This window comes from Belonocnema kinseyi, chromosome 8 (genome assembly GCF_010883055.1).
Source record: "Belonocnema kinseyi isolate 2016_QV_RU_SX_M_011 chromosome 8, B_treatae_v1, whole genome shotgun sequence".
In the NCBI taxonomy this organism is placed as follows: domain Eukaryota; kingdom Metazoa; phylum Arthropoda; class Insecta; order Hymenoptera; family Cynipidae; genus Belonocnema; species Belonocnema kinseyi.
Genome location: NC_046664.1, coordinates 55265081 through 55287782, shown reverse-complemented (window position 1 = coordinate 55287782; position 22702 = coordinate 55265081). Strand labels below are relative to the sequence as shown.

General features: G+C 29.8%; 1 protein-coding gene across 9 annotated transcripts in view; it reads right to left on the bottom strand.

The window, feature by feature from the left end:
• LOC117177852 (dystonin) overlaps positions 1-22702 on the bottom strand; it is a 454633-nt gene that overhangs the window by 127886 nt on the left and 304045 nt on the right. The window contains exons 1-2 of one of the 9 annotated variants that reach the window (XM_033368869.1): positions 20757-21171; positions 17243-17466 (exon numbers count right to left, since the gene is read on the bottom strand). The exons of 7 other annotated variants lie outside the window; for them this stretch is intronic. In XM_033368869.1, the coding sequence (XP_033224760.1) occupies positions 17243-17466; positions 20757-20916 (384 nt within the window). In that variant the 5' untranslated portion in view covers positions 20917-21171. Of the gene's footprint in view, positions 1-17242; positions 17467-20756; positions 21172-22702 lie in introns of those variants that run through there. One more of the 9 variants, XM_033368871.1, reaches the window with a different exon arrangement.

Sequence of the window (22702 nt, the reverse complement as noted above, 5' to 3'; positions counted from 1 at the left end):
AAAATTCAATTTTAAAATTTTAGAAAAACGTGGAATTTCGAATTTGAGGGGAACCTTAGATTGATAGGGTAGATTTGTTTTTTTTTCACGTGATGTGATTAGTATCTTGAGCTGATCGGCCATTACCATCCCCGATGATAATACAGATTTCTTAAATTAATAATTAGCTTCACGAGACATTTCGAATCCATTTTTTATTTAATTTTTAATCAGAGGTTTCATTCGCTAAATAATAATTCGCGAGCTTTATTTTCCCTAGATAGCAATTAGAATCTAAGAAGCTTTACAAGTACGGATTCAACAGCTGGGAATACTAATTGTAACTTGTAACTTCTAACTTCTAACAAGATTTTAATTGAAGCCGCTTTATTCTCTCATCACCTAGCAGCACTTGTGCGGTAATAATCCTGATTCGAGTTTAAGTCACTATAAAACAAAACAGGCAATTTTCAAATGAAAACATAAAATTATTATTGATAGATACCAAATACTTATATTTTATATTATCTGTTTTATAAAGTAATCGAAAAAAAGCGAGGACAATATTTTCGATAACAGATATAACTGCTTTAACATCAATAAAACCGACAAATGTCATTTTATAAAATTAAAAATAAGATCGTTCAAATTGAATTATTCTTGTTAAATACAGTCTATTTCCGGTTATAAAGGTCAATTAAACCTTAAATTATTTTAAAGTTGTAAATCGTGTATAACATCTATAACGATATTCCCAGGGAAAAAAGTTAGCTTGACCTACAATTGCACAAAATTTTTGTTATTTTCTTTGAAATCTAATGATTTCTTCCCAAAAAATACAGATTTCTATAGTAAAACGCTAATATAACCTAAAATTGTTTTGAAAAAAACTGAAATCCTTCTCAAATTTATTAATCCTCCTTGAAATCTAATCATTTTTCATAAAAATTTAAATTTTCGAACTATGATTTTTTTATATAAAATACTAATTTTTATTAAAAGGCCAACATAACCTAAAATAGTTTTAAAAATGATAAAGGTTTACAATCTAATCAAATCCAAATGAAAAATTCTTCTAAATTGTAAATCTTCTATGACATTTAATGATTTTTGTTTAAAATAACTGATTTCCGAGGTAGAACTTTAACATAACCTTAAATTGTTAATAAATTGTAAATATTTATTGACATCCATATCGTTATTTCCGGTGAAAACTGTTAGTTTAATCCTTAATTATACAAAATTTGTATTTTCTTCGAAACCAAATGAATTTTTTCCTAAAAATACTGAATGTCGGTGTAAAATTCCAATATGACCTAAAATTGTTTTAAAAAATGAAATCATTCTAAATGTTATGAATCTTTCTTGAAATCTAATCAATTTCTATACAAATTTAAATTTTTGAACTAAAATGATTTTTTTATACATAAAATACTAATTTTGTAGTAAAAGGTTAAAATAACCTAAAATAGTTTTAAAAATGATGAAGATTTAAAATTTAATCAAATCTAAAAAAAAAATTCTTCCAAATTGTAAATCTTCTTTAAAATTTAATGATTTTCGTTTAAAATAACTGTTTTCCCGGGTGAAACTTTAACATAACCTTAAATTGTTAAAAAATTGTAAATATTTGTTGACATCCATATCATTATTTCCGGCAAAAACGATTAATTTAATCCTTAATTATACAAAAATTTATCTTCTTTGAAATGAAATGATTTTTTTTTACTAAAAATACTGATTGTCGGTGTAAAACTCCAACAGACCTAAATTGTTAATAAATTACGAATCATCTTTTCAATATAATTATTTCTTAATGCAAAATTTAATTTCTGACAAAAAGATTGTTCAAGCTTGTTAATTTTATTATTTTAAACAGACATCATTGGATTTAATTCTAATGTGTTCTTAAAAATATAATTTTAGGTGAAACACGTCAACATAACCTAAAGTTGTTGAAAATTGCAAATATTCTCATAAGCCTGATACGTTTTTATTAAAAATACCTACAATTTCCGAACCGACAATTGTCAGGATTGTAAAAAATCTTCTTCGAAATCAAATGATTTTTGCTTTAAAATACCAATGTTCATTGTAAACCTTTAAAATCGAATGACTTTTGTTTAAAGCGTAGATTTCCAGTAGAAAAAATCTAACATATTCGAAAAACACAAATTCTTGTAAAAATGTTAACCTTTGAAACCTATATAATAATTTTGTATTATAAATACCCATTTCTGGTTTATAACGCATACAATTTTTCATTCAATATCACTCTTATTTATTAAATCCTTTTCAGGTAGATTGAATTATCTCTTCATCTTCGAATAAAACTAATTATCAGTTGCATTTTCTTGGGACTTTTTTTTAATCCTAAAGAAATAGGATGCATTTCATAAGAACCGAGTTGTGATTCTAAAACAAAAATTGAAGTTAGCGGAAGTTTGTGGCTAAATTGAATGATCACAAGGCTAACCTATCACGATTTACATTCCCATCTGCAATAATGTTGCTATTGGTAGAGCATCGAACTCCTTTTCCTTTGCCTCTTTCGCGCCAACATTCTTGCAAACTTAAACCTTCAAGAACGTTCCATTATTGAAACGACTTCTAACGGTTTCAATGTTTTTTATCAATTGCACTGTAAAAGGACCTGTCATTGATTCTCGATTTCCATCCATCTTTCACTAGCTTTTATTTAAACAACTTTTGTCAACAATTTGATCAAAAGTGAAAATTGTTCAAAATATAAAATTGTACGCATTTGGAAGAGAGATTGTACGCTTCTAGCAACGCGCGTGCGATTAAATGATTCCAGGACGTAGTTCCTTGCACTCTTTTGTTTTTCACAGGATTCCAGGTTTTCTATTCCAATTTCAGTCATAGTTTACGACGTCGCGCCCTACAACTTAGGACCGTACGGCGCAAGATCATAAGACGTAGGGTCCTACGGCGCCAGATCCCACAACATTTTTAACGCATTGTCCTACGTTGATTACCAGAAAGAAGATATCAAAACGGAATTCTTTATTTGTCATTAAACGATGCATTATTATTAATAGAATTTGCTGATGCAAAGTTGTTCGAGCAAGGTAGAGACGACAAGGATAAAATATTAATCTTGCTTTAGAAAGGTCAGCGCAAGAATCCTACGATTCGTCCTGGACAATCTTAATTCAAGTCTGTATACTTTAAACACCTCTATTTTTAACTCAAAATGGACAAGTAATCAGAATCTAATTAAATGCAATGATATAGTACAGTGACAGACCAAGAGAAAGCTAGTCTCGAACCAATATTGAACCTAAACGACTAGCATTACAGTAGTTTATTTACATTCTTCAGAGTTAAATACCCCAAGTCTGTGTCTAACTACAGAACTCGCTTCAGAGAGCACACCATTGATTTGCTAGAAATAATTTAGCATTTTTTTACTGGAATATGTTTAAAATTCTTCAGGGTGTCTACTCGAATCCTGAAAAAAAATTACTGACATTTTCCGCTTTTCCAGGTGAATAGACCCTCTGTTATTGGATAACTAGTAAATTCTTCAGTTGAATAAAAAAGCCTTTTAATTTAGCACCAAAGGCTAGCGTCTTGATTATTCAAGACAACTTTCTTTTTCTACCAACATAAAAGATACAATGGATACCATTTTGGACAAATCGTTTTCTACCCACTTTGTTGCATAAATCTGCATAATTCATTGCACAAAGCTTTTTAAGAAATGCAATAGAAAATTAGCTTATTATGTTTCAGAGAGTGTCTATTAATGAACTAAGTAAACTAAAATTTTATTTTATGATATTTGCAAGAGGAAAGTCTCTTGTAAATCACCATTTACCAATTAGAGAGTACTTATTCAAAATGAATGTTTTCTATTACTAACTAATTATAAGAATAATTTCTAGGGAAAAGGTTCAATAACCTCGCGTAGCTTTTAGGTGAATGGAATTTGCGGTCCTCAGAAGTAAAAAACACAATAAAAAATGAAATAAACTAAGCGCTGGATTTTTTTGTCACTTTCGCGATGCTAGAAGCGTGCAAACTCTCCCTACAAATGCACACAATTTTCTATTTTTAACAATTCGCATTTCTGATCAACAGAAATATTTTGATAATGGTTATGTTTATAATTTTGATTATTATGTTTACATGTTTCTAGAGACTTTTTTCTAAAAAATCAATTTTTTTCTGTTATAAACTATTTTTATTATTAATTTTTTTGAGTAAGAATTAGTAAGTTCGCGTGACTTACAGATGAATGGAATTTGCGATTTATGATTCTGATCGATCAGACGTTTCTCGTGGGTGGAGTCATTGAACCGCTAGTCAGAGAATTTAATCAAACTTTCGCCACGCTCCATTTTAATCCTTTCTGATCATTATCGATCTCATCGTTATCCTTGAAATTCTCAGCAGGCGTTCTTTCATACTTGGTAAATCGATTTTTTTTCGATTATATTATAATCGATCTAGGCAAATATTGCGGTATTTACTCATCAGTGATCATCGTGTTAAAATTATTGTCACTGCATCTTTTAATAAGTTTCACGATGACCGCAAAACGAAAAATTAATTTTCTTTTGAATTTGAAAGAATTCGATATTTACGAGAATTTCCGGTGAATAAAAAAAAAGATCGGGATAAATTCATAAGACGCAAAAATAATTTAATTTAAATTTCGAATAATCCAAATGAATAAAATTTTGTTTTAATTCATTGATTTCCGTAAAATTTAAGTAAATTTAAACTAATTTTATGGTAATGAGAAGAATCAATCAAATTCGTAACAACAATTCCAGGTGAATAAAAAAAAATCAAGTGAATTGAAAATAAATCAAAAACGTGAAAAAATTCATTGAATTCAGTACACTTGAAATGAGTTTATTTGATGAAGTGCCTAAAAATGCAACGTGTAACTAAGAAATTCTATAAAACCGCACGAAAATGTTGTAATTCTTTAAAATCCTTAGAAACTCCTAAAGTTTTTGAATCTATTGGATCTTTAAATCTTTTTAAATGAATTAAAAATTTCTTAGCATATTTTTAAATTCGGTAAAATATTTTGAAATTCAATTAAATTACTCAAATAAATTCATGATTCCGTGGAATATTTTAAATCATTTTAAATCTTTTGAAACCCCTGAAAATTTTTAAAGTTCTAAAACATTCCTTGAAATATTGGAAAATTTGTGAAACCCTACGAAGTCTGTTAATTCGTGCTAATCTTGTTAATCCTCAGAAAACTTATAAAATCCCTTGGAATATTTTTAAATATTCTAGAACCTCATAGGTCCCATAAAATCGTTCTATATATTCTGAAATTCTTTAAAATCGCATTCAATAAATCCCTTTTAATATTTTAAATAATTTGAAATCTTTTTAAATCGTTTCAAATTATTATAATTAACTTAAAAATCTTTAAAAGTTTTTAAAACATAAAAAAATCTTTAAAAACTTTGGAAATACCTTAAAATATTTGAATATCTTTTAACCCTGCGGAATCTCTAAATTATTGTTAAATAATTCTTTGAAAAAATTCTAAAAAAATCTTCAATACTTTTAAATCCCTTAATATCATTGAAATCCTTAGAAATCTTTTGAAATTCTTTCAAATATTTTAAAGTCGATGAAGATTCCTTGGAAATTTTAAAAATACCCTCAAACCTTTAAAAGTTTTTGGAATACCTTTAAATTTTAGAAATCTCTTAAAAATTCCTTTGGAATAAAAAAAAATCTCTTGAAACATTTTAAAGCTTTTAAAAATTTAAACGAATTTTTAAAAACACCCTGAAATCATCCTTTTAAATTCATTCAAATTATTGAATATTGTTTAAAAAAATGGCGGCATCTTTCAAAATACCCTACAATAAATCAAAAGAATTCAAGAGCATTCAGAAACAGGTACAGGAAAAAACAGGAAAAACTGGCTAAAAGTTACTTGCAAAAATTTCATGTTTTTTGAATTTCTTTTCTATTCCTTATATGAAAACCTAACTAACAAAATTCCCTGACTTTTCTCTGATTTCCAGGTTATCTCTCACTACGGCTACTCTGTGGTTTTCTACTCGTCAGCTCTGAGATTGAGAATATTTTGGAGATAACCAAATTTAAAGATTCCAATTTTAATTTCAGTTATAAATTTGCATTAGTGAAGATTTCTAAAGTTGTGCAGGAAGTTGCGTGGGAGATCTCATCCGTTTCAGTCCACGAAGAAAGAACACTATACTTTTCTTTGGTAGCACTCCAGGCTGTCCACGACTCGTCCTCACTCCTGCTTCAGGAGAAGACAGTACACACGGTCTGGCCGTGGGCCCTACTCTTTCCCTGTCTCGGGAAAACCTATATCCATGAAGTAATTGACACTCAAATTGCAAAATAGAAAAGGGAAATGATGGCACGTTTAGGATCTCGTGGTCGGGAACAATTTTCCATTCACACTTCTCAGGATTTCAATTTAACTTGCAGTTCAAACCTGTTGCTGTTGAACGCAACAAACTATTTTTGCCACAAGGGGTGCCCAAGAGTCAGACTGTACTTAAGATCTCGTCCTGAAACAGGTATGAAGACGAGTCGTAGATCGCCCATCACTCTATTCCCGATATAGTTACATCTAAGTACGTTGGCTTAGCTACTTAACGGCAAAGTTACTCTCAGCTGGCCAGGAAGCATGAATAATCCTCCTAACTGTTCTCCATTCACGAAGACTAGTTAGTCCAAAAATTATAAGAGAGATACCTTCTTTCTAGTTTATATGAATTTCTGCAGAAGCATTTCTCCAAGAGCAAACACTTAATTTTGAAACGATTCTAACATGTAAACACTAAATGTGAAATCACATTGCACCACAAAAAGAAAATTAAGAGAACAGGCAAATTAATATTCAATACTTATTCAAGTCAATACGAACTGTTTTTGAACGAGCGTTAAAGTGCGTACGGTTTCTGCTCAGATGTGCGTACAGTTTCTGCTCAAATGAAGAAGTTGATATTTGCTTTTACGATCAAAGAGGCGAAAAAGTATTAACTTTTTCTTGCGACGAATCATTTTCACATTCCTCAATCGATATTCTTCCTTGATTATTTGCTCTGTCACGGACAATTCGCATGATTTCTTTTGAAGGGAGGCAAGTAAGATTATGCAGCAGGTCGTTTTCTTCCTCTGACTAGTTATTGCTTCACACCAGTGACGTCATAAATACTCTTATGGCAATGTCGAACCTCTCGACACCGGGTTCTCTACCCCATAAGGAGTTAGATGGGTGATCATAACGTATGGCGGCGAGTCGTAAAATCACCTTTCGAAATCGTATCTTTTTTTTCTTCGCCTTGTTGTTTTTAATTGCTATCAAGTACCAGTACTCAGGAGGACAAAATTCTGACTTTGTTTACTTTCTCATTGAAAAAAAAACATTCAGGTATCTATTCGACTAGAAGGCTTTAAAAAATTGATTGGAATTTAGAAAGAAGTCCACAAAAATTATTGAATTGATTGAAATAATAACTTTCGTTATTTAGGAATATAGAGTACATAATTCTCATTCATTTTCAAATATTATATTTAAAGTCAAAAGTAACTTGAATGTTGAAACAATTTTTCCAATACTACACATTCAGCTTGAAAGATTCTGAATCTGGGTTTGAAACATTTTTTGCTGAATTGTTCAACTTGTCAACTTGGATTATTTTCAAATGAGAGAAATTTAGAATTTAAAATAAGTTCGAACTTCAGGAACATTCGTTTTGAACATTTCAAACTTTAAATTCCTGAACAATTAAAAGTTTAAATTTGAGACTGTAATTTGAATATGAAATTATTCATTTTTTAACCATTTATGCTTCATTGTTTTAAATTGAATTTTTAACACAACGATGAATGTTTAATAAAAGAGTTCATTTTTCAAGCTAAAAAGTCAAGTAAAAAAATTTATATAAAAAAAACAGGGGAAAAAGTTGGATTTCTTAAAGAATGGGAAAAGGGAGAAATAGGGGAAAGTGTGAAGATTGTAATTGAGGAAACTGGATGTATTTAAACGTCGATTTCTCCAATTCTTTTAATTTGATGAAACACAACCCTGACAATTCGGTGACCTGACCAAAGGAATTAAGGATACAGGAGAAATCGTATATAAACTGATCTGCAGTTGATTGTCGCGATTGCTAAACCACTTGGTAGTAAGATCGATGACTGTGGTTTGTAAGATAAGATAGCGAGATAATTTTCAACCTAAAATAATCGCAAAAACTATTTTTATAATCTAAAATAAGCTGTGTTTTAGATTTAATTTTCAACCACAGAGATGAGTTTTTAACTAAAATGATGAATCTTCAACAGAACTACTTAAATTATTATGTATTAATTTTTGAAAAATGTAAAAACCAACCTCTTCGTATATGGACTAGTTTAAATTTCAATCCAAAAATAAAATTAAAAACGAAAAACATGTTTTTTCACCAAAATAGTTAAATTTGCAACCCAAGGGCTGAAATTTAAACTGAAATGAAGAATTTTCATAAAAAATGACTTTTTAATCAAATTGTTAAATTAGTTACTAAGTTAAATAATATTAAACTAAAAACAGATGAATTTTTAAAGAAAAATTTAATAGTTGAATTCAAACAAATTAGATGAATTTTCAACAAAATAGTTGAGTATTCAACCAAAAAGGATAGTTTTTGACCAAATTGTTTAATTTTCAACAAATTAGATTAATTTTTAACAACAAAAAATCAATTTTTGATCAGGAAGATTAATTTTCTACGGAAAGATATGAATTTTCAACCAATAGTTTAATTTTCAACTAAAGAGATGAGTTTTTTGATGAATTTTTAACAAAGAAATTGCATTTTTAAACCAAAAGAAGATTCATTTGTTACCAAATGACAATTTATGTAAAAAAAAATGCATGAACTTTTAACCAAATAGTTTCATTTTTTAATAAAAAAGATAAATGTACTGTAATAAATGGAAAAGTTGAGTTTTCAGTTAAGAAAATTAATTTTCAATCAATGAAAAAGGATTTTCAACCAAGAAGATGAATTTTCAACTAAAAAGGATGAATTTGCAATGAAAAATGGAAGTAGAATTTTCAACTAGAAAAACTAATTTTCAACCTGCCAAAAAAATGTTATTTTCAACAAAAAAGTTGAATTATTCACCAATATGGTTAGGTTTTTAATCAAAAAGTCTAATTTTCTACCAAATTATAAATTTTGAACCAAAAGAAGACACATTTTTTACAAAAAAATACGATTTTTTAACAAAATATATGAATAATTTTTAACCCAATAATTGAATTTTCAACAAAATAGTTAAGTTTTCAATCAGAAATATTAATTTTCAAGCAAAAATCTTAATTTCCTACGAGAAAAAACAAAAAAATTTCATCAAACTATATAATTTACAAATAGTGTAAGAAAAAATGTTTTTTTTTTTATAAAAAATGAAATAATTCAATTTTGAGTTAAAAATTACTTTTGAATGAAAAAACAAATGTTTAAGAAAATCGATCAATTTTCAATCAAAATCAAGAAACTTTTCAAACAGGAAATTGAATTTTTAAGAAAGCAGCTCAACTTTCATCCAAATAATTGAATTTTAAACAAAACAAAAATATAAATTTCCAACAAAAAATATAATAGTTAAAATAGTGTAATACGTTAATATTGAACAAAATAAGATTAATTTTTAACCAAAAATGGAAAAGTTAAATTTTCAGTTACGAAACGAAATTTTTAACAACAAAATATTTTAGAGAAAATAGTTGGATTAACCTAGGTTAAAAGCTAATTACTTGAATTTCTTAAATTACTTCGAATTATGCGGATTACGAGTGAATCATTATCCTTGATTACAGGTAGATTATGCTTGATTACAAGTTATTACAGCAAATTATCTAGGTTGCAAGTAGATTTCTCCGCATTAAAAGTGACTGTTTTGAACTATAACTTAATTAATCCACACTAACATTGGATTACAAGCAGATTACCACAGATTAGAAGTTTATCACTCCGAATTACTTTATTTATGCCGGATTGCAAGTGGATACTTCGGATTATCAATTCGGATAACCGAGTGGTCTAGAGAATTACCCGAGTTGTTTCCCCCTCGTCGATCCTTGAAGTTAAGAAACGAAAAGCGGGTTACTACACGGATGGGTATCTCGTTCTTTGAATCGTCTTTGATTCATATAACTAATTTTTTTATTACAGAAAGTTTAAGGAATTGGAAGGTAGAATTTACTTCCTGGCTTGAGGGATTCTAGAGAAATGTTCTCTGAAGAGATAATTCGTGCCGTTTTCTAGGAGGCCATGACTCGAAAGCGAAACGTGTAATCTTGAGGGAAGCCCCATGATCATTCACATTTAATTCTTCCGCCAATTGCAGAATTGCATTCCAACTTCAAAACATCGAGCGATATACCGACGAGAAAAATAAAAGAAACATCCTTCAATATTTGATGTTTTTTTATGTCTTTACTAAACACGAGTATTCAAAATGTTATGCACCAAAAATGGTTTGGAGAAAAAAATTAATTCCAAGGTGGAATTTTTCACATTCACTCTCACTTTTGAATAGGTGGCCAAAAAAAACTTTCTCATTGTTCACCTCCGATTCAAGAAGATGAAAGTGATACAACCCACGCCTGCGAAGAAGAAGGTTAGATCAAGAATTAATTATGAGAAATAAAAATATAAGTTGACATTGATCTCGATCAGGTTTATATGGTGGCTTATATTTTATAGTAAGAGGGTTACAAGTGGGTGCGTCAAATGTCGAGATTGTCCCACGCGAATCCTTCGGATTGAAAATCGTCCTTAACAGGACGAATGATACCACCTGGGAAATATTAAGAATGGGGGAAAAAATACAGATGGGCGCCAAACTTTGTTTTTAAAATTACTGACTTTTTTTAATTTTTCTGACAAATTTCAATACAAATTTCATACAAATTTCAAATGTTCAGAAAAAAAACCATTTATTTCAGTAAAATTGAAATGAATTGAGAGGAATTTAAGTGACAATATGAAAAATTCGATAAATTCATAAGAATTCAGGTAAATTCTCAACGAAAAATATAATACTTGACATTTCAACCACAAAACATTTTAATTTTAAATCAAAAACAGTAGAGTTTATAAAAAAAACCTCAAAAAAGGAGTAGAATGCTAAACTAAAAAGGACATTTTTTAACAAGTCTTTAATTTAAAAAAAAATTAGATTAATTTTCAACCAAAAAGAGCGAATTTGAACAAATTCAGAAGAAATTATCTAATAAAATTTCATAAAAATTCAAGTTAAATTCCGAAGAATTCAAATAAATGGGGGCAAGACAGATAATTTCAGTAAGTTTGAAATCATTTAAAAAAAATTCAAGTAATTCAAAAGAATTTGATGAAATGCCTAACAATTGACAAAAAGCGAGACAATTCCAAATAATTTAGAAATATTCAGGATAAATTAATAAGGATAGTTCAAATATATTATAAAAAATATTTGATAAGCTTTTCAATTATTTGATATACATCAAAATATAAATCCCGCGAAATCTTGTTGAATATCTTAAAACCTTACAAATCCTTTAAAATCGTTTCATATCTTTTGAAATTCTAGGAAATTATTTAGAACCACAAGCAATTTTTTTATCCCTTATAATCAATAAAAATCCTTGGAATTCTCTTGAAATTGTATAAATTTCTTAGAATATTTTGAAATACCCTAAAATATTTCAGATCCTTTCAAAGCTTTTAGAATCCCTAGACATGTTTTAAGGCTATTAAAAATGACATGTAATATTAAAAATATTTCAAATGATAAAAATCTACTGTGAATTCCTTTGGAAGAAAATCAATAAGAAAGTTTAAATTGCAGTGTCTAACAATCAAAAATTTCAAACTGAAAAGATTAAAACTTGAACTCTTTTAAATTGACATTCGAAATTAAACAAATTCCAATGGAAACATTTTTACAATCATGATAATTTTCGCATTTTTATTTGAAGGCTATAAATTTGAACAACTTATTATTTTTCTCATGTTAGTCTTCACTGATTAACCTATAAGTGTGGACGTGCGGTCTCACAGACCGCACCAAGCTTCTGATATGGTGGTCCCTCCCCTCACTGACGTAAAAGATTATTAATAATAAAATTGATTAATTTCTTACTTGTAACTTTAACCAAGCTTAATTTTTTCGACAATAATATAATAACCCAAGTACAACGATCACTTTTTTGTAAAAAAAAATTAACTATGGGGCATCTGCGTAACGGTCATGGCTACAAATTGCAGATAATTGCTCAACCCGTTATAAAAGTACAGATGATAAATTAAACAGTAAAATAAAGTCGCACAAAATTCACATAAATAACCCACTAAAGATTTGCACATTGTCTTATTTTTTGCCCGCAGAGAATTATTACGACGTGAAATGATAATGTATGGTAACGAGTAAAAAGTTACAGAGATCCTATCGTAAAAATTGTTCTTGAAAGCCTGAAGCTTTATTAACCAATTATATCCTCATATGGCTCGAAAAATTCAAAGAAGGCTACAGAGGGAAAATCTTCCGAGTGTTTTGCTCTATCCGGGTAACTGGGTCTGCAGTTTATTATATAATGTAATTTAATCTGAATGACAAACCTTACTGCTCTATTTTTTACTTTCACACGATTTTACTTTTAAAATAACTTTCATTTATTTAACGATTTTCAAACATTTGAGTTTACCGTATTTTAACGCAATACAAGAGTTATAATTAAAATTGTCTAGACGTAAATAACAACGTAAAACTCTGAAGTTTACTATCTATGAATATCATCGTAGTATGTAAATGAATACCATATATGTAATTTTGCAAAGTGAAACCCAATTGTTCTTTTATGAGTAGAAGCATTACATTTTTATTTTCAATGATTTTTTATCAGAAAACTGAATTTTCGCATATAGTTGATAAATATTAATTCTCATATTAATTTCAAGGTATACTGCGTAAGGTGCTTAAAAGTAAGATTCTTTACGTCACTTTTTTAACTGTAAGCACGTGACCTTGCCTTGAGGCGTCTCAATCAATTTATTACCCACATGTTGGGTTGGCGATTTTATTGCAATTTTATCAGAAAATTTTTAAGGCGAAAAGTCATCGCACAACTGGAAAACATGGAAATTAGAGAAAAGTCAGGGAATTTTGTTGGTCAGGGCAGTCAGGTATTACATAACATTTTTAAGTCAAGGAATTTCTTTAAGAAGCTCCTTCAAGTAACTTTTTTCTAAAATAACTTTTTTATGGAAAAGCTACAATAGTCGCTTTTTATATTTAAAAGATTATATTAGACACTTTTCTTTCAAAAAATGTACTCCTGGGTTAACCACTATTAAATTCAAATATATACCTGTTTCTGAATTTTCTTGGATTCTTTTTAAATACTTTAAGGTTTGAGTTTAAGTCAATATTTTTTAATGAAATTGCGAAAGATTTCAGAGGATTTGAAATACTTTAGGGTATTTTATATTACCCCAAGGCTTTCTCACGTCATTAAAAAAAGATCAAGAAATTTCTAAGGATGTGAGTGATTTAAAAGGATTTAAACAAATTTTCATAAGCTTTACAAGGATTTTATCACTTTTCCGATTGCCGAGGGTTTCAACGATATTAAGGGATTGTAAAAGCTCTCAAGGTATTTTAATGAATTTTTCAATATTTCAGGAAATATCTTTCAAGGGATTTCAAAACATTTGAAGCATCTTAGGATTTTTCAAAACATATGATATGAAATAGTGAAAAATAATAATTTTTAACTTAAATATTTTTCAAATTCATTTAGATTTAAGTACTGAAAACAACAGATTTATTAGCAATGTTAACTTATTATTATGTTTGAATTCCTAAATTTTTATTGTTGAAATATCAACTATTAATACACTTTTCAATTAATTCTTGATTTTAGATTTGGCCGATTACTGGTCAATTTTCTGGAGAAACGATAAAAAAAATCTGCCAGTAATCGGTAAAATCTAACATCAGAAATGAATTAATTACCCTGTTCGACATAATAACATCAATACTCTATTCAGATCTTTCGTTGAAAATGCATTTATTAAATTAGAAAATTAAACCCTTTGGTTGAACTACTTTTCTAAAAGTTGATTTTTTTCTTTTCCAGATTCATAATTTTAGTAAAAAAAAATCGTTTTTTATATTACTTATTCTTTTTTGTAACTGGAAATTTAACTTTTTTTTTAAATTCAACTGATTTGTCGAAAATTAACTTTTTTATTGCAAATTCATATTCTGGGGTTGAAATATCAACTGCTTTGTAGAAAATTCGTCATTTTCTCTTAAAAATGCAACTTATTTGGTATAAAATGCAACTGTTTGGTAGAAAATGAAATTATTTTGCGGAAAATTCGTTACTTTGTATTGAAAATTAATTCCCCTTAATGAAATTTTGACTACTCTTTTTGGTTAGAAAATGATCTTTTTTAGTATAAAAAAAAATTATTTAGTTCAAAATGTTTGGAAACAAAAAAAATATAAACTAAAAATTAATATAATAAAATTGGGACTAACATTAAAACCATTATTTAAACTATTTAGTTCAAAATTTACATAATTTGTTGCAAATTCGTATTTTTGTATGAAAATCATATTTGGTTGAAATTCAACTATTTTGCGGCAATCTCATCTTTAGGTCAAAAATTCAATTGTTTGGTTGAAAATTAATCTGCTTTGTTTGAGAATTCAACTGTTTTATTCAAAGTTCTTCTTTTTTGGTACAATTCAACTGTTATTGAAAATGAAAATCTTTTCTGCGTTTAAATATATACTACTAAATTTTTAAGACATTTTTTAATAAAAAGGAAATATTTATACAAAAGATTTTCCGAGAAAAGTAAAGAAATAGTGCCATTAGCGGATAATTGCAATAAAATAGTGTATTCAGTGTCATTTTTTCGAAATAGTAGCAAAATAATGTCATAAAATAAAATTGTATATATAAATTAAATCTTATAAAAGCAAAAGTTTCTCAATTAATTGTGAGATACATATTTTTTCTCTTTTGCGACATTGTTGACTCGATGTTAAATTTCCTATTATTCAAGAATGTATTTATTTATTTAGAGAAATCCACAAGAAAGTCCCCTTTATTACAGAAAATCCTTAAATCCTAACTAAAAATAAAATAAAATAAAATAAAAAGTCGTAGCTATACGATTGTTGAGACTATTAGAACACTAGGTAAAACTAAGCATTTATTTATTTATTTATTTATTATCTTCAATAACTTTCTTTAGTATTTTTTCCCTAGGCCGTAGTTTCTGTAAGCTAAACATACTTTCTTTATTAAAGACCGCGAGTTTCTTATAATTCTTGAAAAATTAATTGCAGCTTAAAGAAAAAGGGGTCAGACCGGATTCTGATTATTCATAAAAGGAAAAGGAAAATATTTGAGTTGGGAAAAGAAGAAGAGGGAAAGTAAAAAGTGTAAAAGGGTACAAAAAAGTAGACTCGTGAGGACGCGGTTGTTTGGTAGTAAAAAGCGCCCCTAGTGATCTGCCCGGACAGTTAGTCATAGTATTAGTGTGCTGAGTAAGTTGCCAGGATCACCTTGGCCATTTATAGAAGCGAGTTTAAGTCGCCAAAGAACTGGTCCCGTACTGGCCGGAACAGGGCGAAGAAAACGCAAGGAATGCGAATTGAGACTTGCTCGAAAGTGAGATCGTCAAGTTTTTACCCTCTCTAAGATTTCACCGGAACGGGTTTCGAGAAAGATTTTTTTAATGTGAATTTTCAGAAATAATTGTATCATTAAATAAAAATATAACTCAATTTTTTAAATATAAAGACTTGAGGTAGTAGTTGTGCCAAAAATCAGATCTCTGGAAAAATTGTTTTTCTTTGACTTTAAGAACAAAACATGATTTTCAATGAGAATATTATAAAACTTTACAAAAGAATAATTATGAAAAAAAATGTTTTTCTCAAGTGAATTTTTTCTTACTATCACTTCTTAACAATTAAAAAATTAAATTTTAATAAATAATAGCTTCTTTGTTCGTTAAACTTGTTTGAATATATGTTTCTGTGGCTAAAATCCGTCAATTTTTTCAAAGAGTTTTAAACAAATCTTTTTTTTAAAAATAAGTTATGATTTATTAAAATTCAACAACAACAAAATTGTTAAGAATTGACAGTAAACAATTCAATTACAAGAACTATTCTTTAAATAATTATTTTTCGTAAGTTTCACGCTTGTTAAATAAAAATTGACCTTTTTCTTTCATGACACAGGCATGATGATATCACTTCAAATCTTGTAATCAGAGAAACCTTTTTTCAAGAAATTTGCTTTTTTGCAAATTCTGCTCTTATGAAAGCTCATTTTTGCTGCATGTTGAATTAAGAAATAGAATATTTAAATTTTCAATAAAAATAATAATAATTTTAACCAAAAAATTAATATTCAACAAATTAATCCAACTTTCAACTAGAATAATAAATCTTCAATCGAAAAAATTAATTTTTAACAAAGGAATTTTACTTTTAACCAATTAGTTTCATTTTCAACTAAGTATATTTGAATTTTCGATTGATTTCAAACCAAATAGATGAAATCTTATCTAAAAAATATAAATTTTTCATCAAAGCCATAAATCTTCAATAAAAAAATAATTCTTGAGCAATGTAGTTCGACATTCAACCAAGTAGTTGAATTTCTTGTTAAAAAAGCTTTTAATTTTAAACCACAACAGTCAAATTTAAAACGAAAAGATTAATTTTCTACTAAAAGAGATTAAGTTTCAACGAAGGATTTAATTTTAAAGCTTAGAAATTGAATGTTTTAGCGAAAACTTTACTTTTAAATCGAAAAAAATGAATTTTCAACTTAATAGTATAATTCTTTAAAAATATGTTCTTTATCTGAATCATTAAATTTACAACCAAATAGTTAAACTGCCCAACAAAAGAGACGCATTTTCAACAATATTGTTAAATTTTTTACCAAATAGTTGAATTTTCAAACAAAAATGATTAAAGTTCAACCAAACAACAAACAGAACCTGCCTGTTTGCGTTTTGATTCCCCCCGATTTAGGATCAAGGCCACTGCAAGCCATGCCCGAAACCACTCTTATTTCAGGATTTGAGTGTGTTTGTTTTGTAGCAATATTGAGTTTCAGGAAAATGTTCTAAAAAGTCCGAAATTCCGGATTTGTTTATTTTCGGCCATAAACCTGTCAATTTATTCGTTTTACTCTTACCCGTACAGTCTTGGTCGTCTTTGTCGGCGTTTGGCGACCCGAGCTTGTGCTGCTATACCGGGTGGCTTGCAAAGACTTTTGATAAGCATGTTTCGTTAAATCTTCAGCGACTCTGTTTTCTTCGCCTCGAGTCAGCGTCGTCGTCTTCCTGACGATCCTCGTCACAATTCGTCTAGCACCATTTTCGCCTCGCTTCGAGGTCTTCGTCGACTCGATCGACGAGCCTATTTTTCACAGTTTTATTTTTCCATTTGTACTTCAAAATTTTCCTCTTGCCATGAAGTCGAAAGGATTCGCTTTGATTCCCCATAAACTATTTTTTAGACCACATCAATACCAGGGTTTCTACTCGATGGATGATTTTTAATTTACTTCAACTGACTAACTTTCGCCTAAAAGTGAATAAAATTGACTACTGTTCGCACAAAAAAGCTCTGAACTATTCATTAACAAAATTATTATTAACAATATTATTAAATTTTCAAATAAAGAGATTAATTTTTAATTTAAAGCATACATTTTTAAACACAAAAATCAATGTTTAACTGAGCAGCTCAACTTTCACCCGAGTAGTTGAATTCTCAACCAAAAAGATGAATTGTCAACGAAAAATATAATATTGATATTCCAAACAAGCAAAAATTATTTTGAATAAAACAAAGTTGAATTCCACCCAAAAAGAGGAGAATGAATTTTTAACAAAGTAGTTCAAACTTCAACCAAGTAGTTGAACATTAAAGATGAATTCTCAGTTTTTAGATTTTTAATTTTCCAATCCCGAAAAGATAATTAAAAATGCTTATTTTCAACCAAGAAGTATGAATTATGAACTAAATAGATGAATTTTCAACTAAGCAAATAATAATTTCCAATTAAATTTAATTAATTTAAATAATCTTCGTCCAACGTTCACCAATAGAATTAACCAAAAAAACAATTAGATTAATTCTGTCATGCAATTTGTTCAGTTTCGCGGACTTGCATTTAAAAATTTAAATTTTGATGTCATAAAATAAGGTTCAATTTTGAAGGAATATACAGTTGAATCTAGACTTTCTTTGTGTTTTGAAATGCTAAAATTCTTTAATATTGTAAAATTTCTAATTTAAAATTGTAGTCTACGTATGTAAATCTCTAAGGTAATAGTTACTAAGAAAAGAAAGGAAGTAGTTGAAGTTACTGACCAAAATAACTGAATTAACTTTCATTATTTATGGATTTCTAAATTAAATTACAAAAATGTCAAATTTGGGATGATTTTTTAAATTTCAAAGCGGTTCTACTTTTCTGGCTTCTGTATTTGAAGACATTTAAATTAGATATTATTAATTACTTTTAAAGTTTAAAATATGCAAATTTAATATTGTTTATTTCAAATATATTTCATTAATAATCTCCTTTTATTCACTAAAATGTATAAATGTCTACTTGGAAGCCTTCTGATATCTAAAACTCTTCTATTACAATCTTATCATAATGAGAAGGTGTTAGTTTTATTTTTTATTTGCATATAGTTGTAATTTTTTCTGTAGCTTAGAAAATTGAACTTTTGTTTGGTAATATCTAACTGAATTAATTAAAGAATTGATTGATCCTGAATTGATCAATACATTTTTAAATCTTCAAAATATTAAATTTAAAGTTGTTTAAAATATTATCTGTTTGTTCTTTATTTTGTGTAAACAGATGCCTTTTTCCTAAAAGCAGTCTTTTTCAAAGAGCGAGACCATATCCAAATACGACAGTTTCAATACTATCAGGTTTTTTTGTGAGCAGGTGATAATATATTAACCCAATTAAGTGATTCACTTGCTTAAACTGACAATGCTCACGACGCCTTTCTCAAACAAATACACGATAAGGAAATAAGAGGATCTAGAAGATGTCTTTGAATAATGATACGTACTATGTATTTCTTTAATGTTTCACATCTAATAATTTTCGTATCAATTTAATTAAAAATCAAGATCTGAAGAGGAAATTAGCATAGAGTAGAGCAAGGTCAATCGAGTAGGTGGTTATTTAAATCAATCTTCGGATCGGAGTAAAAATGGTAACAGATAACGAGACCTCGACATCCTCAGTGGGAGGATTAGTCCCGAAGGACTTATGCCAATAAGGCATCCTTTAGGGATAGGCAATTGTTGCATATAATTTTGATCGCGCAATCTAAATTGAGAAACTTATGATTATTACAAATCTCTTACGAGAAAACATTTTGCAACTAATTGTCCCTTATAAATTCATAATTTCCTCTGCCCTCTTTAGAAGTGTTCTTAATATGGCTTTGAGACTATTAAGTATGTTGATACTACTCTTACGAGAGTGAAAGGATTTCCTTATTTTGAAATTCGGCATCTACTCGTGAGTGTAATTTTAGTTTCTCAAAGATAAAGTACACTCTAGAACAAATCATGTATGACCTTAACCTTATCTCTCTTAGATAATGCGTAAGCGTAATTATCAATAATAATGAACGATTTGATTTTCTTTTCAAAAATTGGTTTGAAGCAGAAAGACAATTAATTTTAGATAGACTGAAATGGCAGTTTTCATTTCACTTAATTTCGTTTGAATTCATGATTGCATTCTTTCAAATAATCAATTGGTAATATTTGAATCTTAATTTGAATAAATGTTTTCTTTGGGTGTGATTCCACGCAACAACGACATCCAATTGGAATTTCCCAATTTCCGATCATGCAAAAAAGGTACTTCCCATCATCCCACTGGGTCGAATAGTCGCTGAGTCTGCCCATTTAAAGCCCGTGGCGCGTGGGTAAGATCAAGGTCGTGAAGTATCATCTGACCAGCTGATTCCCATTTTGTGAGGTGGCTTGTGGATATGCTAATCACACTTCTCCTCGACAACAAACACCCTCTTTTCCCACAAAGATAACCGATTCCTTCAGGGATCTTAAGAATGCGCAGAATATTTTCATTTAGGCTATTGTCTACCACAATAACAATGATTTTTGAGCATGCTTCCTGGGTAAATGACAAGATCTTGTAATTTATAGCTACTTTAGAAGCCTTATCGTTAAAAGTGAAGCCAGGATTTCTAAAGGAAAATCGGGATGTAAAAAGATTTTGTAAAATAATGACAAATGCTTTAAATTCAATTGTTCATTTTTAAGCTAAAACTTTTCTCACTAAAGTACTTCAATTCGAAGATTCTTAATTTCATTGGTTTAAGTTTGGACTTCAATTAATTTGAAAAAATCTAAATTTATATTCTGTAAGGAAACGTACATCTCTATTTTTTTGGGATGGAGACTTGATCACTTTTAATTGACAGATTTTTTGCAAAGATTGTTTCTCCTAATCAAAAAACTTGATGTCTGAAAGCAGAGTCAGTTCTACAAACTTAAATCCATTTTAATATAAACACCTCCAACACCCTCCACTACTATCATCAAAACAAACTGTTCGCAATTAAACTGTTTCCCCCCCCCCCCCCAATTAAATTTCATCAAGCGAATCCTTTCGAGTTCAACAAAGCTTTTCCTCGTACCTAGGACCTCGGTCGACAATTTCCGTTTTGTGTAGATCGCCTGCAAATCAGAGGCTTGATTTCCGGTGGGGCTGGAAGAGGCCACATTATCGCGGTCGTTTTCCTCGCGAGTGCCCTGGACGAAAAGTCTTCCGCTCTTACTAAATTTATACATTGACATGCCTTAAATCCCACAACAGTTGAAGATAATCTCCTTTGCACCTCACAAGACCCGAAAAAATCACTTTCTGTTTTCACTAAATTTGTATTCCCATTGGCACAAACTGGAATCAGGAGCACCACTTCTTAGAGTTGTCACCTCCATCCACCGATCAAATGCTATCCGTTTAGACAAAATTGAATTAAATGAGACTGAATCGGATCAAATCAACGAAAGGAACTAAAATTTAATAAAACCGGTTAGCCATGTGACGGAAAATCAGTGCAGCAACACGCGACGCACGTGGCACTCTCGTTTATTAAGGCATCGTCCCAATCTCCAGAAATGATTTGCTGAATCACGAAACCGACTCTGAGTAAACATAAAATCATACACAGAAGAAGAACGACGATGGTTTAATGACAGTGGAGTCTTGAACAAGTTGATTTCATACGGCAGGAGCGATTAAGTGTACCCGGTGCCAGATGACTGCGGACTGGCGATCTAATGGGAAACAAACGTAAATAATGGCACTGATTGTTGACGAGGATGATAATATTGAAATCTTCGCGATCGTCGGCCGCTTCTCTTGTCAGCACGTAGCGGCTCGACTGGATATCCACTATATCCAGCGACTGCCGTTCGGTGGAATCCCCACCCGCGCCATGAAGCCAGACAGCCAGGTAGGCAGTAGGTAGCCAGCGAAACGCGACTATCTGCAAGAGTAGGGCAACGAAATGCGTACAGGTGAGACGGAACATCCTCCCACTTCTGATGCGAACTCCCACTCGGATACCCTTTTTCGTTTCGCCACTGAACCAACATACGGCTCCAAAAGAGAGCCAGTGTGTTGTAAAAATAACAAGGCAAGATCATAATTGCGAGAACCAAGCATTTTCAGGGCCTGATACCTTAAAGGGAGACCAATACAGAATGAGCTAATTGACTGGAAATTTCAATTTAGTGACTTCCGATGACGATTGGTTGCCTTAAAAAGAGAGGTTCTGCTGGTGTTGGGTGGACAGTTATTGGGTTGATCACAATGATATGATGGATTGAGTTATTTGTTGTTGGGTCCTGTTTAGAGCATATTAACTTGGAAAGCTATTAAGATTTGAGATTTAAGATTGGAGATTTGAGATTTGAAGAGTAATCGGTTTCGGAAGATTGCTGATTTGAATGATTCCAAACTTTTAACAGGTGTCTAGTTAATAGCTAAATACAAAACAAGTTTCTGGCTTTTCGTCAATGGATTCTCTCTAAAGCTTCCTCTTTTGATAAATAAATCTAATCAGAAGTAGACCAACAAAAGTTTATGGTGAATAGACAGAACCCTCTCCAAAACCAAATACTTAATCAATTGAGAATAAGTCCTTGGTATAGAAGTACAGAATACTTTTTGAGATTTTCAAAAACTAGTTCTACTTCGATAAAATTATCTTATTTATATACAAAGTTCAATCTGAATATGTGTTTTTGTTTTAAGAAAACACTGTTGAAGGTCAGAGCACATGCGCAAGTTTCTCGCGTGGGCAATAGTGCGACGCGATTCTTCTTCCTAGTTTCCTTTTTCAGACAAACTAGCGAATGCAGAAGAGCACTTTAATGCAGAGGGGGAGGATCTGATAAACTCTAGATAAAACCGCTCGATTTCAACGCAGAAACGAGAATGAGGATCCCTTATCGTGAGACAGGTTGCATGGGATCAAGAAGAGCATGTTTCCAAAAGAAAAGGCTCGTTAGCGACTATGAGACGTCACGCATTCCCTCTTAAACTGTCAGCAATATTTCCCACTTTGACGCAAAT